The following is a 17707-nucleotide window of genomic DNA, read 5'->3' as shown; positions in this document are numbered from 1 at the left end:
AGATCCACCTGGCTCTGCCTCCTGAGTGCTGGAATTAAAGGCATGTGCCACCAACACCTGTTTCCCACAGTAGTTTTTAAATATGACTTTTTCAGTAAAATGATGTCTGCATTTTATTTTGTTTAAAAATGTTATTGTTTAAGGGTGTGTGCCAGAGGTGTCATTCCTTCCTGGGTGTTGTTCCTCAGGAAAGACACCTGGGTGTTGTCCAGCTTGTTTTTTGAGACGGTCTTTGACTATTCTGGGATCTGCTGATGAGGCTAGACTGACAGACCGTTAACCTCAGGGATTCATTTGTTTCTGACTCGCTAGTGCAGGGAGTATAAGTGAGCACCACTATGTCTTTTTGTGGATGCTAGGGATCAAACTCATCTCCTGTACTTGCTGTATAGGCTCCCTCTTTTGTTCCCTCAATTTTTTTTAAAGTAGTATTTTTTTAAATTTATTTAACTTTATTTTATGTGCATTGGTGTGAGGGTGTCAGATCCCCTGGAACTAGAGTTACAGACAGTTGTGAGCTGCCATGTGGGTGATGGGAATTGAACCTGGGTCCTCTGGAAGAGCAGACACTGTTCTTAACCACTGAGTCATCTCTCCAGCCCTAAAGAAGTATTTTTAAGATCTATGAGATCTGGTGCTCTCTTCTGACCTGCAGGTATACATGAAGACAGAACACTCTATACATAATAAATAAAATCTTTAAAAAAAAAGAAGTATTTTTAAAATCTATTTAAAATACAACTTAAGTTATAATTTGCTACAAATAATATTTAAAGCCAACCTTTTAAATTACATTTTGTTTATGTGTCTGTGTGTGTGTGCCATGTCACATGAGTGAAGTTAGTGGACAACCTTCAGAAGTTGATTCTCTCTCTCTCTCTCTCTCTTTTTTTGGTTCCTAGGAATCAAACTTAGGTCTTCAGACTTGTCATAAGGTGCCTTTACCCACGAAATCATCTTGCTTGCCCTTAAACCAAACCTCTTAATATCCTTTGTAACCTATGGGAGAGATGAAGGACAGTTGAAATTTATTAGCATTTATGCCTCCTGTGCTTGTGGTTGAGCATTGTGTTCTCCATTGAGGACCAATTTACCTACAAAACTGGCTTTTGCTGGGCGGTGGTGTTGCAAGTTTTTAATCCCAGTACTCAGGAGGCAGAGGCAAGCGGATCTCTAAGAGTTTGAGGCCAGCCTGTTTTACAAGGGCTAGTTCCAGGACAGGCTTCAAAGCTACAGAGAAACCCTATCTTGAAAAAAAAAAAAAGAAAAGAAAAACCAAAACTGGGTTTTCCCTAACAGGGAATCATGAGCATATGTTTCTTAATGGAAGAGACCTGAAAATGATGAGTATTCCTCTTGCACATACAGGCCTTATCTAGTGAACCTTCTTCCATGCCTGACCCGAACAAGCAAGAGACCTGAGGAATCAGTTCAGGAGACCTTGGCTGCAGCTGTTCCCAAAATTATGGCTTCTTTTGGAAATTTTGCAAATGACAATGAAATTAAGGTATGGTTGTTGCCTCTAGGAATGAGTCTTGTGGGGGTGATGGCCTCTGGGGGGACAGTCTTTGAGATTGCTTCTGGAGTCATTTTTTTTCACTTAGAGACATCTTAAGAACATTAAGAGAGATAGTTTATAGATGCAAATTCAAAGGCATTTTCCCAGAGTGGATGGATTTTGGTGCATTGCATTGACCAGTTGGGCTAGCTGAGGAAAGAGACTACATAGGAAAGAGTGAAGAAGAGCTGATCGGCCTTGTGGGTGTGGATGCTGTAAAGCCACCAGAGCTTCCCTTTTGTTTATAGTGTGAGGATTTTGTTGCACATTTGTGGGTTGCAATATTCTTTTTTTTTATTGATAAAAGGAGAATAAAAAAAAAATTTCCACCTCCTCCAAGCCTCCCATTTCCCTCCCCCTCCTCCCACTCTTCTTCCCCTCCTCTTACCCTTCTCCCCCTCTCCCCACTCCTCTCCCCCTCCCTCTCCAGTCCAAAGAGCAGTCAGGGTTCCCTGCCCAGTGGTAAGTCCTAGGTCCTCCCCCCTCCATCCATATCAAGGAAGGTGAACATCCAAACTGGCTAGGCTCCCACCAAGCCAGCACATTAAGTAGGATCAAAACCCCGTGTAGCCACAAATCCAGCCTTGCAATATTCTTGGTATTGTTTTTAATCCTTTAAAAAATGGTTTATTTTAAAATTGTTTGTTTTATGTGTATGGGTGTTTTGTCTATGCATCATGTACATGTTTAGTGTTCTCAGAAGCTAGGAGAGGGTGTTGGATACCCTGGAATTAAAGTTACAGATGAAGCCGGGCAGTGGTGGCACACGCCTTTAATCCCAGCACTCGGGAGGCAGAGGCAGGCGGATCTCTGTGAGTTCGAGGCCAGCCTGGTCTACAAGAGCTAGTTCCAGGACAGGAACCAGAAAGCTACTGAGAAACACTGTCTCAAAAATCAAAAATAAAAAAATAAAAAAATAAAAAATAAAGTTACAGATGATCGTGAGCCACCATGTTGTTGCTGCAAAAAGAACCTGGGTCTTATGGAAGAGTAGCCAGTGCTCTTAACTCCTGAGCTAAGTTTCTGTCTTTTAAAAATAGATTATTTGTTTATATGTAAGTATATGTGCCTGTGTGTGTTCCTTCATGAACCTGTGTGTGTGCATGGAGACCAGGAGAAGATGCTAGGCGTCCCTGTCTATCACTCCTTGTCTATTCTTTTTGAGGCTGAGATTCTTCTTCAAACCTGGGACTTGCTTTTTCTTGGTTAGGCTAGATGCTATCAAGCTCGCATGACTCTCCTGTGTTTGCCCACTTCAGAGCTGGGTATATAAGAGTTATTTAAATTCATGGGTCTTTTGTTTGTTTGTTTTTGTTTTTAGTTTTTTTCCTCTTGAGGTACAGTGGTTTTCTGTTAATACCTGTGTGATGTTTAAAAAGATGATTTTGTGGAGTTTAAAATGAGGAATGGAAATGATGTGTCTAAGGAATTAGCGTAACTAAACTAACCTGCTTGTTGAGGGAGCTGCTACTGCTCTCACTGTTATTCCTCCCTCTTGGGTGGAAGCTTCTAAATGGCTGCTGAAATGAGCAGAATGTAATACTCTCAGAAGTCTCTGTGATAATTGCTGTCAGAGCTCAGAGATAGATACACATAGTGGGTGGTTCTTGATCTTTCCATGATATAGATGCCATTTGAGTAAAGTGACACTTCCCTTTCTTTTTTAATAGAGTAGTTACTACCTCCTTCATGAACCTTTGACTTGTGTTCATTTGTCTGCTGGGCCCTAGAAACAGAGTACCATCCTTTCCTACTCGTCCTGGTCCTGTGTCAGAGTCAAACTCAATAATGCTTATTTTGCTGGATTTGGATTTTTAAAATTACATTTATTGGATGAACTTGGCTCTAACCCTACTATCTTTTTACAGTTGTCCTATCTGTATTGACTATGTGCTTTATCATGCCCAATCCAATAGTAATGGTTGCTTATGTATGATTATATTTTTTGTATACCTTTTTATTTTCTAAACCTAATAATTGTTGACTATTTCTGACCTCTTAAACCTTAGTGCTAGTTCTTTTACCCATTAAATAATTTATTGGGTCTATTTCTTCTGGCAGTTACCACCCTGATGTTCTCCAGCTCTGCTCAATGTGGCCAGTGTTGCCTGGGTTTGTCAGTTCTGCCATCCTGGAGATTCCTTTGCAGCTCTCCTCTTTCTGTCTAGGTTTGCTGCTATTGTGGTGTAACCTATACACCAGTGTTGTCCTCCAAAGGATGAGCAGGAAGCAGTTGGAATTTGGCATTTCTAAAAATGTGTGTGGTCCGCAGAATCCTTTTTCCTCAGGAGAATGAAATCTTTGTTTCTGAATACAGAACTGGAGGATCCTGTCCACACCAAGAAGCAGGATCCTGGGGAGTTGGATGTGTGGTAGGAAGCATAGACTGAAGTAGGACAAAAAATATGTCTGGAGAGATGGGAATGAAAGGGCTGGGGACCCTGGGTGTGTACTAAGAGTCGGAATCTCCATAGGATGGAGTTAAAGTAGGAGGGGCAGCTGCAAGCAGGCTGCCACAGGGTTGGGGCTAAGTCAGAAGAGGTGGTAATAGAAGACTGGAAGGAGAATGAAAGTTGAGTCTCAGTCCTCCATATGTGGCCCCTGGGTGTCTCAGGTAAAAAGTGTTTCTAGGTAAATAGGCTGACACAAAGGAATGGGGACGTGCTAGAAAGGAGAGCTAAGAGAGTCCACAGGAAGAAATAAAGCTGAATCCCCCTTTTCACAATTCTTATGTGTGTGTATTGCTTCTGTTTCTTATGTGCTGTATCAGCAACATCAAACCATACAAGATATAGACACACACTTAAAATCAATTGCAGCCACTAATACATCATCAGTGCCCTGAAACTGGAAATGGCAGGGCTATTATGGAACATGCTTTGAAGTTAACAGTTATTTAGGCTAAATGTGGAAATAGTAAGTGAATAAGGTAAAGGAGTGAGATAGGCAAATTAAAGGAAGACAAGAGAAATAAGGTTAAATAAATGAAAGAAGAAAGAGAAGAGCTAAAGAAGAATGATACGGGCTTATTTTGGAGGTTACCATGAACATCTTATCTCTGGTTTTTTAGAAGGTTGTGCATGGCCTACTGTCATGTCTGTAAGTTACAGCCGTCTACGCACAGAATTGCCAGTCTTGGCAGGTACTTTAGTACAGCAGTTCACACTTGTGCAGGCGATTCATAGGCCAGATTATTACTGTAGTTGTTCACTGCTTTTTTTTCTTATTATTGTTAAGTTTATTTAATGTAGTGTTATTACCACCTCTGTCCTTGAATACTGTGTGTAAAACTTTAGATATTGAGACTGCCACTCACAGCAAATAAGTACCTGATGTAGATTTTTAAATTTTGGTTGGGGTGTGTGTGTGTATATGTATGTATGTGTGCGCACGCGTGTGCATACATACGTGCATTTGTGTGTATGCACTTATTTGTATGGATGAATGCAAGTTGGTTCTCTCCTACCATGTGGGTTCTGAGGATTGAACTTAGGCCATCAACAAGTGCTTTTATCATTTGAGCGTCTCATAGCCTTCCTAATGCAGTTTATAAGGAAGAAAATAGATTGTGTTGATTAGCACTGACTACCATAAATTTGGGATATTTCCTTTCATCTATGAAAAATGTGTCAGTTTGTCACAGTTTGTGTCCTACAAGATTTGGAGTTCTATGAAATGTGTCATAAGCTCCACAGTTTGGCTTTCATCTTGGGTTTTGCTTTTACAGGTTCTGTTGAAAGCTTTCATAGCAAATCTGAAGTCAAGTTCTCCCACTGTCCGACGGACAGCAGCTGGCTCAGCAGTGAGCATCTGCCAGCACTCCAGGAGGACACAGTACTTCTATAATTGGCTCCTAAATGTGCTCCTAGGTAAAAAAGAAAGGGTTGTAGATGGAAGTTTCTGTTGGCTAGGTCCCACAGCCATTTAGTCCCAAAGAAACACACAGAGACTTATAACAATTATAACCTGTTTGGCTTTTAAGCTCAGACTTATTATTAACTAGCTCCTACAACCTAAATTAACCCATAATTCTTGTCTATGTGAGCTATGTGGCTTGGTACCTTTTATTAGTGAGACATTCTCATCTTGCTTCCTCTGTGTCTGGCTGGTGACTGGAGACTGAGGCTTTCCTCTTCCCAGAAGAACTCTTCTAGTCTGGTCATCCTGCCTATACTTTCTTCCTGGCTACTGACCAATCAGCGTTTTATTAAACCAATACAAGTGACAAATCTTTACAGTGTACAAAAGCATTATTCCTCAGCAAAGGGTCAAGTGGCCCAGTATTAGCATGTGCTCCATCTTTTAAGCTACACTAACCCTTGGCATCTGGACTAAGCCATTTACAGCTGCTGACTGATCAATACGATTTTTGTCAGGGATGGTGTAAGCCCCTAGTGGTCTTGGCGACTTCTCAGCTGTAGCTGTGCCCTAGGACACCCAGCTGATATATAATCTTACTCACCTTCTGGCCTGGCCCTTTGTTCAAGAGACCTGAGGCTTTGCCTTAGCCGTCTGTAGGTACAATAGGAAACCAACATTTTCCATTTCATTTTTGTCTGCTGTCAAAATCAAAATTGACACTAGCAAATCCTGCTAGAGTAACCATATGGACACTTGATACAATTATATGGCTTATAAATATAGTTCTATTCCCTGTAAGGGTCTTGCCAAGCCAAGGGCATGTTTTATGCTACAAAGCTGCTCCTTGATCTAGGCGTACACGTAGCCCATGTTTCATAGTCTTGCTTATGTCACCCTTCCCTCTAACTGCCAGGCTTACAATAGGGTACTCTTGTAAGTCTCTTCTTTTGCTAGTGTGTACTGGGGTTCTCTGAGCAGTGAACTATACTGGGCTTTTTCTTTTAGGCCACCAACCAGCTCCCACATCATGACATAGAGGCTTCTTATTTAGTTTTGAATGCTCAGCCTTAGCTTAGTTCTTTTCTGGCTAGCTCTTTTGATTTATGTTTATTTTTATTTAAGTTTTTTGTGCATTGGTGTTTTTTGATGAGTGTTAGGTCCCTTGGAACTGGAGTTCCAGACAGTTGTGAGCTGCCATCTGGTTGCTGGGAACTGAACCTGAGTTCTCTGGAAAAGCACTCAGTGCTCTTAACCACTGAGCTAACTCTCCAGTCCCTGGCTAACTCTTTTAATTTAGATTTACCTGTTTCTCTTTATTTATCTTTTGCCTTGGAGCTTATTGTCTTCTTTTTGTTGTTTTGTTGTTTTGTTTTTCGAGACAGGGTTTCTCTGTGTAGTCCTGGCTGTCCTGGAACTCATTCTGTAGACCAGGCTTGCCTCAAACTCACAGAGATCCACCTGCCTCTGCCTTCCTGAGTGCTGGGATTAAAGGTGTGCGCTGCTACTGCCTGGTTCTTTCTTCTGTATATCTTAGTTTCATTGCTTCTCATGTCTGCCAGGCTTCTTGCCTGGATGTGTTCTTCATTTGCTCTTCTTCCTTTCTTTTCTTCCTATTCTTCTTAAGCCTAGATGTCTCCTACTATTTATTCTTTGCCTGACAGCCCTGCCTATCCATTTTCTGCCTAGCTGTTGGCTATTCAGCTTTTTATTAGACCAATAAGGTGCCTTAGGCAGAGAAGGTAAAACAGATGCAACATATCTTTACATAATTAAACACACATCCTTACATCTTTAAACTAGTGCAAGTAAACAAAAGTAACACACCTTTACACAGTTAAAGTAATATTCTGCACCATTAAGAAATGTAACATATCTGTAACATGTCTTTGCCTAATTAAAATAATATTCTCCAACAGTGGACTGGCTGATAAGCTTCTTTGGCTGCCTTTGCAGGTCTGCTGGTTCCCATGGAGGAAGAACATTCCACTCTCCTGATCCTCGGTGTCCTGCTCACATTGAGGTGTCTAGTGCCCTTGCTCCAGCAGCAGGTCAAGGACACAAGTCTAAAAGGCAGTTTTGGAGTGACACGGAAAGAAATGGAAGTTTCTCCTTCTGCAGAGCAGCTTGTCCAGGTAAGAGAGCTCTGATCCTACACTTACCTGAGGGCCACTCAAAGACTAAATAATGTCTACATGTGCCAGAACTTTTGGGATTAAAGTGTAGTCTGTGGCCTCCGTCAGCCTGGTCATGAGTAAAATGGAAGTAGTATATCACTGTTGCCTTGTCTCAAAAAGTAGTAGGGTGGGGTGGGGAAAGCTCTTCACGATAGTAGAAAATTTTTTTTATTAAGTAACTTTAATAGGCTTCATAGTAATAATTTTATGTATACTTAATAAGATGTATTTTAAATATTTATACCAAATTTCTAGGCAGTGCTACCACCAGAATTAGTGTTACATCATAGCCATAAATGTAGGAAATGTGTTCCTTGGAAGCAGCATGTTTCTGGAAATGTTAGGACAGAAGGAAGTGAGATGCGTGATAGCGTGCTCTTCACTCCAGAGGAGTTGGTATGTAACTTCAGAAACCAGATATGAGCTGTTGCCAAAAGCAGGGGCCCCATATGTCTTCCACAAAGATCCAGAGAGTATGTCTATTAAGGTGTGTGTGTCTAGCCATCTTCCTTGAACATCCTCAAGTGTTGTAGAGTGAAAGCCACAGCTAGCCCATGACTGTGGCTACAGTGAGTCTTCATCCACAGAAGCAGGCACAGAATCAAGGTACAGCAGTGTATGCCTATGACCCCATTACTTGGGATGCTGAGACAATTACAAGTTTCCTACACTCCTGGGCTTATAGGAAGTCCAAGCTATCTGTAGCTACAAGACCAGAGTAGGTCTCAAAAAAGTCAAAATAGGGAGTAGAGAGCAAGTATAAAGCCAAATGAGGCTTGTCTAGCAGTTTGCCAGTCAGGATTTAGGGATATGTGTACAGGTTGCATGAGAAGAGCTAAAGTCAAAGTTTAAAGGTAACTTCCTGGGAAGCTTTTACTCTTTGTTTTTTATTGTTTTACACTGACTTTCAAGATGCGTGGGTTTTGGTTGTTTTTTTGTTTGTTTGTTTGTTTGTTTGTGTTTTGTTTTGTTTTAAAAATCAACTTATGATAGAGTTGGCAAACTTGCAAGGAAAAATGCAGGATCCAGTGAAGTGTAAATTTTAAATGGTGATTTTATAAGTGTAGTTGAAATTTTTAGGATATATTTATACTGCAAACTTACATGTTATCTGAAGTTATGATTTAGACCTGTGGACTCTTTCCCCCTAGTTACTTTAAAGAGAAAACTGACAAACTCATTGTTTCTATAGTATGGTGTAATTTTAAAAACACCAAGAATATCCGACTCACATCCTTAAAATTTCTAGCTCTTCTCTCCCCTGCAGTCAGAGCCATGTTCCTGACGGTTGGGTGTCCCCACCTGTTTCCACAGCAGTGTCTGTTTTATTCTCTTTCCTACTCACCAGTTTTGGGAAATGGAGATCCTGAGTTATCATACCTAGAGGAAGCGCTCTGTGTATTTCCAAGGAGTTAATATAATGAAAAAAAATGGCAATTCAGAAAATATAGTGGACAACAATGACCCTAGAAGTGATAAAGAAGCCTTTAGAGGCAAAAATTAAGGCACACATTCAACAAAAATCAGTGAAAACAAAATGAAATTTGGAATGCATTTTAAACACAATTGAAGGCCTGTGTTTCTACTCCTAGGTTTATGAACTGACTTTGCATCACACGCAGCACCAAGACCACAATGTGGTGACAGGGGCTCTGGAGCTCTTGCAGCAGCTCTTCCGTACTCCTCCTCCTGAGCTGCTGCAAGCACTGACAACACCAGGTGGTCTTGGGCAGCTCACTGTGGTTCAAGAGGAGGCCAGGGGCCGAGGCCGCAGCGGGAGCATTGTGGAACTTTTAGGTACGTTCTCAGCTATAGTTTATACAGTAACGCTCATATCCTTCTGTTGCTTTATTGGACTATACTGTGCTAAGCCATTCATGCCTAAATTGTTTCCCCAAACTTACAATGTAGGCATCATCTTTTGCATATAAATTACAGTTTAGAAACTAGATAACAGAATGAGGTCACACCTTTGAAGCCTGGTCTCTGACTTCTGGGCTTTCACCTGCATTTCAGGTGCAATGAAGTAGAAACATGAGGCAGAGTATTTTTCAGGACCTATAGTTGGATGTTTCTCTTCCGCCTGCCTATTCCCAAATACCCAGTGACTGCTTGCCAAATAACGACTTGGAGGCTTAATATTACTTATAAATGCTCGGCCAGTAGCTCAGGCTTATTGCTAACTTTTATATTTTAAGTTAACCCATATTCCTTATTTATGCTCTGCCACATGGTAGTACGTTTTTAGCCTGGCATGTTCATCTTCTGCACCTTCTGTGTCGGGCTGGAGACTACTGACTTCTGCCCTTCTCCTTACCGATGTCATTGTCATTGCCTCACCTAACGTCTTGCTTGACTACTGGCCAACCAGCATTTTATTAAACCTATTCAAGTGATAAGTCTTTACATTGTACAAGAGGGTCTTTCCACAGCATTTTTCCCTTTTTGTCTAATTAAAGGAAAGGCTTTAACTTTAACATTGTAAAATTATATACAACAAAAACAGTTATCAAGTAAGAATTACAGTTGCAATATCCAGTCTATTTATATTTAGCAAAATTAGAGAAAATACTTTGTTATCTATCTTATCTTGTGAGTACAAAGTTTTGTACCTAATTTATCTTTTATCGTAACTAAAAAAACTATAACTATCTTGTCTTCAACTCCATTAAAGACCCCAGAAAGGTAAAATGTTACCTAATGACAGAGACCTCAAGCTGCCTGGACAGTCACCCAAAGTTCCTCTGTAATGTTGGGGCATGTACCGCCCTCCTGTACTACGTGACTGTACGGTACTACTCCTATATTGCGGTGCCTGCACTACAGGACCATTTGCAAGCCAGGCAAGAGCCTGGAGATTTAAACACACAGAGACTCACAGAGACACGGGTCATCCTTGAAACAGGAATGCCCCCCTTTATTTGTATACCAAGGTTGGCTTATATAGGGATTCGTAACTGATAGCCACGCCCCAGCCAAACCCACCAGAAACCACTCTCCTGCCATCAGGAACTCCTGAGGGTCTTGTGCTCAGAGCAGCTGCAAGCATAACACGTTGTTTACAAGAAATTAAAGATTTGGGGGTTCACAGCTCCCAACAGGGGCATCCGTCTTTGGTCTACAAGCCTAACATGAACAGAAAATTTTGACAGACTCTCCTACTTTGTCTTGGCAAAGTTCGGCATTCTCCTTTCTTGCATCCTGCTGGTTTAGTTTGGACAGTAACTGTCAGCAATAAGGCAAGGGCAGTTTATTTGTGCAAGTGGCTAGCTTTTACCATAAAGAGAACAAACTCCTTTCAGATTTTATGTTGTTCCTATCATCCTCTTTGAAGTCATTGGTGCTGCTAGGAGCAGATGTGTCTCACTGTTGAGAAAAATCTAAGTTCTTAAAACATTTTAAATGCCATATTCGTAGGTCTTTGAAATCTATCTGAAATCTATCTCTGTATGACCTTGATAACCTAACATGACTGTAAGTTTGCTATTATAGATAACTTTTAATCTGTATTTCTTAATTATATATTACATCTTTAAATAAACTGCATAAACATAATATACACACATACACACAATATGACAAAATTAAATTTGTGTTAGTAAACCAAAGTTTATACTAACGTAAACTATGTAAGATTAGCTAGGCAGCGGTGGCACATGGCTTTTTATCCCAGCACTCAGGTAGGAAGGGGCAGGTGGTTCTCTGTGAGTTCGAGGTTAGCCTTATCTACAGAGCAAGATCCAGGACAGCCATAGCTACACAGAGAAATGCTATTTTGAAAAACAAAAATCAAAAAAGCAAAAAATATAATTAATAGTTGTTTTTTGGATTAAAGTAGATTGAATAATCTAAGCTTTTATCCTATTTTTATCCAATTTCTATACTTCTCCCCCTTTTTCTTTTCAGAAAGAAATTCTTGAATCTATTTTTTTTTGTTTAGGTTTTTTTCCTGACCATTATCGATAACAACTTGTAACCAACCTCTCTAAATGATGATAAACATTCATAATTTTTAGGAGAATATTGTGTATCATTCTCTGTAGTAAGAGGCCACTTGTTTGTTTCCCGGCTGCCCAGACTCACAGAATAATCACACAGAAACTGTGTATTGCTAGCTAGCTCTTACATCTAGAATTAACCCATTTCCATTATTTTATATTTTGCCACGAGGCTTATGGCCTACTGCCAAGGTTATAGTTAGCAGCTCATGTCTTTCCCCTCTGGCAGCTACATGGCTTCTCACTGACTCCAGCCTGACTATATTCTGTTAAGCCATTGGCCAAAACCAGCTTCTTTATTAACCAATAAAAACAACACATATACAGATGGATTTCCCACACCAGTTCTCTTGACTACTTCCTGTTGATTCTGGGCCGTGATATTCTTTGGGGGGACTCTGAGAAAATTTAGGATTTTGGTCAAGTCCCGAGTGGAGTAGTCTTGTGAGACTGGATCATCCCAGCCAGCAGCCCTGAGGCTGTTCTGGCAGAACACAGAGGACGCTGCAACGGAGGTGCTCTGAAACATTGGATCATCTGGGCCATCCGTTCCCATTGAGATTTTTCATGGGGATCTTCCTCTATCATTGCTGATTTTTCTTAATTGGGAACGAATCCACTGCCTCTCATTTTCTGTGGAAACAAAAGCATAACCTCTCTCCCAAAGTAACATATCTTTTGACTTAAATTTTGAAGACAAGATATTTTTAACATATAGGTTGGTTTAATTTAGTAGCTTTCACAATCAGTTGTCTCTCAGCAGTTATTATTTGCCCATTAACAGTCAAAAATCCAAAAACAACACAATAAAATACAGAATCCAGATTCTGTGTCTTTTTAAAATGTGGTTTATCATTTTTTTTGTTACTCTATTCCCTTTTTAAGGACTTTATTATTTTTAAATCTATGACTGTTTCTACCCTTTCTCTTCTCTCTCTCAAGCCTATTTTTTTTAAACAGTGTGACCCAGTAAATGGCCTTTATTGTCTCACTCTATCCTTATTGTGTATCTGTAACCTTTCCTATCTGCATGAGCCAAACAACTGGTGTGTAACTTAGATCATGGTGTGTTGGTACAGACTTCTCACCCTCAGTTCCCTGAGAGGCTAGTCTCATGTGGAGGCCCGTTTACCACCCCATCTCTGGGAAGTTTCTAGGTCCATACCTCACCTAGTAGTGGTGCCTCCGACTGCTAATAAACACCATATATGTGCTTGGTAGCATGGCCTGTTTTTGCCTCTAGCACTGAGCCAGAAAGCTGTCTCTTAAGGGAGCTGCACCTCTGTTCACTGCAAGCAAACAGAGCCCCCCCCCCCCCACCAAAATGCAGCTACCAAGAAGCCATGCTTGACTCTGTTCTTGTGTGTCTAGAATCCTTTTTTAAGCTTTGTAAGTTTTATGTGAAAATTTCAGCCCCACATTGGAACACCATATATAAACAGATGTTTCCTGTCCTGCTCACCTGTTCCTAAATACCCGGTGGCTGCTTCCCTAATAACTGACATGGAGGCTTAATATTACTTAAAAATACTTGGTCAGTAGCTCAGGCTATCACTAACTAGTTCTTATATTTTAAGTTAACCCATATTCTTTATTTATGCTCTGCCATGTGTCAGTACCTTTATTAGCTTAGCACGTTCATCTTCTGCTCCTTCTGTGTCTGGCTGGCAACTCCTGACTTCTACCCTTCTTCCTATCATCCTTAGTTTGGTCATCCCACCTAACTTTCTGTCTGACTACTGGCCAATCAGCGTTTTATTAAATTAATTCGAGTGGCAAATGTTTACAGTGTACAAGAGAATTCTTCCACTGCAGGACTCTCATGTTTGATTGTCAGGGATGAATCTTTAGGGAAACAAACAAGTGGCCCATTCTTTTTCTTGTTGGATCCTAATTTTAGAGAACCCCTTCCATTCTTGCAGACACCTCCCTAGCCTGCTTTCTATTCTTGGGCTCAAAGAGTTTGGGCCCTAGAGTAGGCCTTGGCAACCTGCCCTGTCTGACATGAGCTACCCTTGGATGGTGGGACAGATAGGAATCTGTGGGTGCCAGCCTCCAGAAGTGGCTTGGCATTTAGTGGCTTTGATAAATTCTGCTGACCCAGGATTGCCATGGCTGCCACAGTACGCACATTGAAGATCCAATCTTACCTATAGCTACAAACTAGAGACCTTCTGCATAAGAAATCTGATAGTGAGTGGCCTTATGACTGTAAATGCTTACCTTGACTATGAGCAGGAAATGTTTTTCTATTGGCCTTGGTTCTTGTTATTTTGGTGGGAAGCATGTTGTATAACCAATAAACAGAAACACACATCTCTAGTAACTGTTTCCAATGAAAGCTTATATTTGATTGCTGGTTGACCAAATAATAATGTAAGATCTTAAAAAATGCAATTTATATGAGCTCTTTTGACATTTTAGCCATATCTTTAGAACTCTGCATTTGAACATGGGTGTAATTTTTACATTTAATATGTGATACTGGTGTTTAAGCATGTCTTAGGGAAATAATGTCCTGCTGTTTTAGTATTTGAGTCAATCTTTTTAAGGATTTTTAAATTTCTTGCAGATTTTAGCAGCTTGTTATCTTACTGTCTTCTGTTACTTTCTGTGATTTACAGCTGGAGGGGGTTCCTCGTGCAGCCCTGTTCTCTCAAGAAAACGAAAAGGTGATTATTTGAAAAGCCAAGTCTTGCGTTGTATTGAACTACAGTTTCTGTGTTTGCGTAATACATCAGGCTCTGCTTATATTTCCTCCCAGAAGAGTGAATGCATGTGCAAGTGCCAGTGCCGTTGTAATCTGAAGTTTTCTGTCCTTTAAAAATTGTTTATATCAGAATTGTTTATCATAATTTCTAATGTTTGAGGTCAAAGATCTGCAAACTTTCTGCAATGGACCAGAGAGTAAATATTTTAACCTTGTGGACCAAAGGCTCTTGAGCTACTTCCTTGCCTTGTGGCCTCCAAACAACAATATATAATGAGTGAGCTGCTAGGTCTGACTGTTTTCCAGTGAGATCATAAAGATGCAGGTGGGCTCAGTACTACTTTAGAGAATGTACCGCTGTATTTTATAAAGGTACTTTCCTTTGTAATAAATTTTTTAGATTCATTGAATAGTTTGTTTTGTTCATCATTTTACTCATGCCTGGTTATCAATTTTTAGCCATATTTAATTTTTTTTGCATATATATTCTTTTTGTTTGTTTGTTTTTGTTTTTTTGAGACAGGGTTTCTCTATGTGACAGCCCTGATTGTCCCAGAACTAGCTCTGTAGCCTAGGCTGGCCTCAAACTCAGAGAGATCTGCCTGACTCTGCCTCCTGAGTTCTGGGATTAGAGGTGTGTGCTGCTATTGCCCGGTGCATATGAATATACTGACCTATTTATTTTTATTACAATGTTTTTGATATGACCTGGTAGCTTGTTTCTGATATGACTTAATAGCTTTATACATGTGGCCACATTGCAGCAGCAACCATTTTCTTTTGCATTATAGCTATCGATGGGAAAGAATTTCATTTTTATTTTAAAATCTTAAAAGATATATTTGTTTTCTGTGTTGTAATTTGAACATTTGAGTATTATTTGCCATATTAAATTTGATGTATTTTTTTTTTCCTTTTTTAAAGTTTTGAGACAGGTCCTCACTGTATAGTGCAAGCTGGCCTTGAGCTCAAAATCTTCCTGGCTTTCCTTCCCAAGTGCTGGGTTTGTAGTACACCTCATTTTTGAATGAGTTCTTAACAGGAATAACATTCCAGTTCCCACTGAATTAATGGAACATTTACTTGAAGATTTTTTTAAAATATTTATTTATTTATTATGTATACAATATTCTGTCTGTGTGCATGTCTGCAGGCCGGAAGAGGGCACCAGACCTCTTTACAGATGGTTGTGAGCCACCATGTGGTTGCCGGGAATTGAACTCAGGACCTTTGGAAGAGCAGGCAATGCTCTTAACCACTGAGCCATCTCTCCAGCCCTTACTTGAAGATTTGGGGAGCCAGATATCATAATGCACACCTGGAGCCCGGGGCAGGAGTCCTTTAGACTATATGGCAAACCTCGCCTCTTAAAAAGAAAGCTGAGTGTTTGAGCCGTCAGAGTGTTAGACCCTTACTGAGATTTTAGAAAGCACTGCAAATGTTTAAAGGCCAGAAGAATTCTAAGAAATATTATGCTTTATAGATCTGTGAACACTTGGTGAAGTCAGTCTGCTAACTTATTCCATACTTACTTTGTCCAGAGATGGTGACAAAGGTGATATTGAGATGATTTCTGCTTTCTACTATTCCTCAATGTGATAATTTTTTATTTAGACCAGTGATTTTAAAACTTTTTGTTATAACTGGAAGAGTCTTTTCTTCAAATATTGTGCTGGCTAGTTATATATCAGCTTGATATAAAGTAGAATCATTTTGGAAGAAGGAATCATAAGAAAATGTCCTCACTAGATTGGCCTGTAGACAAGCCTGTGGTCCTTTTCTTGACTGATGATATAGCAAGGTCCAGATCACTCTGGGTGTTGCCATCCCTGGTCTGGTGGTGCTGGGTGCTATGAGAAAGCAGACTGAGCAAGCCAGTAAGCAACATTCCTTCAGGGTCTCTGCTTCAGTTACTGCCTCCAGGTTTCTACTCTGATTCCCTTACTTTTTCCCCATTTTGCTTTTGGCATGGTGTTTTATCACAGTGATAAAACCTAACTGGACAAGTGTAACCTGCCAGATATAAAATAGATAAAAGCAGAGTTGTGGAGCACGTAGAATTTATCCACCATTAGGAGCAGCCCGGAGCCTTTTCTTTTTTTGGTAGTCCTCCATCTGTCCGTTCGTCTGTCTAATCTCTAGTGCATTGGTAGGTGTTTTGCCTACATGCATGTCTGTGTAAGGTGCCAGATTCCTTGGAATTGGAGTTATAGTGGGCTAGGAATTGAACCCCTGGTCCTCTGAAAGAGCAGCTAGTACCCTTAACCTATGAGCCATCTCTCCAGATCCTGGCAACTTTTCTTTTATGTCTTCAAGTAATCTGCCCTAGGGGCCTCTCCCCAGAACATAATCATCAGCTACTGACTTGGAGGGTAGAAACGGCTTCATTAAGATCTAAATTCACTGTTCTTGGGTCTTAATTTCTTGAGTCTTTGATTTCTTTTTTTTTAATATTTATTTATTTATTATGTATATAATATTCTGTCTGTGTGTATGCTTGCAGGCCATAAGAGGGCACCAGACCTCATTACAGATGGTTGTGAGCCACCATGTGGTTGCTGGGAATTGAACTCAGGACCTCTAGAAGAGCAGCCAGTGCTCTTAACCTCTGAGCCATCTCTCCAGTCCCGAGTCTTTGATTTCTTAAACTACATGTTCTGTTAATGAAAGGCTTAGTATTTATGTCAAATTGCTGTGTTAATTTAGCACAGATTTGTGTCTTCTTTGCTTATAAGCTTGTGTTTTTAATGATGTAATTTTATAGTATCATTTTTACTTTGCCTCAGTGTGACGAAATAACTGATATAAAAAACTCCAGGAGAAAGATTTATTTTTGGCCACAGTTTCAGAGGTCTTGGTCCATCATGGCAGGGAAGATGTGATGGAGGATCTCATCTCACTGCAACCAGAAAGCAGGGGCTAATTCCTGTACTGATAGGCTTCCTTGGTCTTAATTTTTTATTTCAAATTGTGAGCACCAATCTTCCCTCTTAGTTACTCAGTCCTCTCTGGAAATCTCTTAGGCATTTCTCACTTCAGTCAAGCTGACAATCAAGATCAAACCATAATGGTGGTGTTTAATGATGTTTGAATGTAATATAACCATAAAGATACTTAGCCTGATTTTTCTTTCTAATATGATTTTAAGCATAAACTATAAAATGTATTTTAAAAACATTGCAAGAAAATATTTGTCCTCCCAGAGTCTTAGCTATAGTCTAAAATATGAAAAGATAATAAAATGAAAGTGACTTACTTACATGTAAGAGTTTGTTTTCAAGTTTTTATTTGCCATTGGAGGTAGAACATGGATATTCCAAGGGTTGATTGATAGACTTGCACCTTTTCAGCTATAAGCAACCCATTCATTAAGTAATAATAAGTTATTTAACTCACTGCAGCAATT

General features: G+C 40.0%; 1 protein-coding gene across 2 annotated transcripts in view; it reads left to right on the top strand.

Annotated features, from left to right (window-relative positions):
* The window catches only part of Htt (huntingtin), a 139586-nt gene that overhangs the window by 24524 nt on the left and 97355 nt on the right, over positions 1-17707 (top strand). For both annotated transcript variants that reach the window (XM_075943833.1, XM_075943832.1), the window contains exons 6-10: positions 1369-1507; positions 5286-5427; positions 7373-7551; positions 9186-9390; positions 14216-14263. In XM_075943833.1, coding sequence (XP_075799948.1) covers positions 1369-1507; positions 5286-5427; positions 7373-7551; positions 9186-9390; positions 14216-14263 — 713 coding nt within the window. The remainder of the gene's footprint in view (positions 1-1368; positions 1508-5285; positions 5428-7372; positions 7552-9185; positions 9391-14215; positions 14264-17707) is intronic.

This window comes from Microtus pennsylvanicus, chromosome 12 (assembly GCF_037038515.1).
Source record: "Microtus pennsylvanicus isolate mMicPen1 chromosome 12, mMicPen1.hap1, whole genome shotgun sequence".
In the NCBI taxonomy this organism is placed as follows: Eukaryota; Metazoa; Chordata; class Mammalia; order Rodentia; family Cricetidae; genus Microtus; species Microtus pennsylvanicus.
This window is presented reverse-complemented; position numbering and strand designations above follow the sequence as displayed.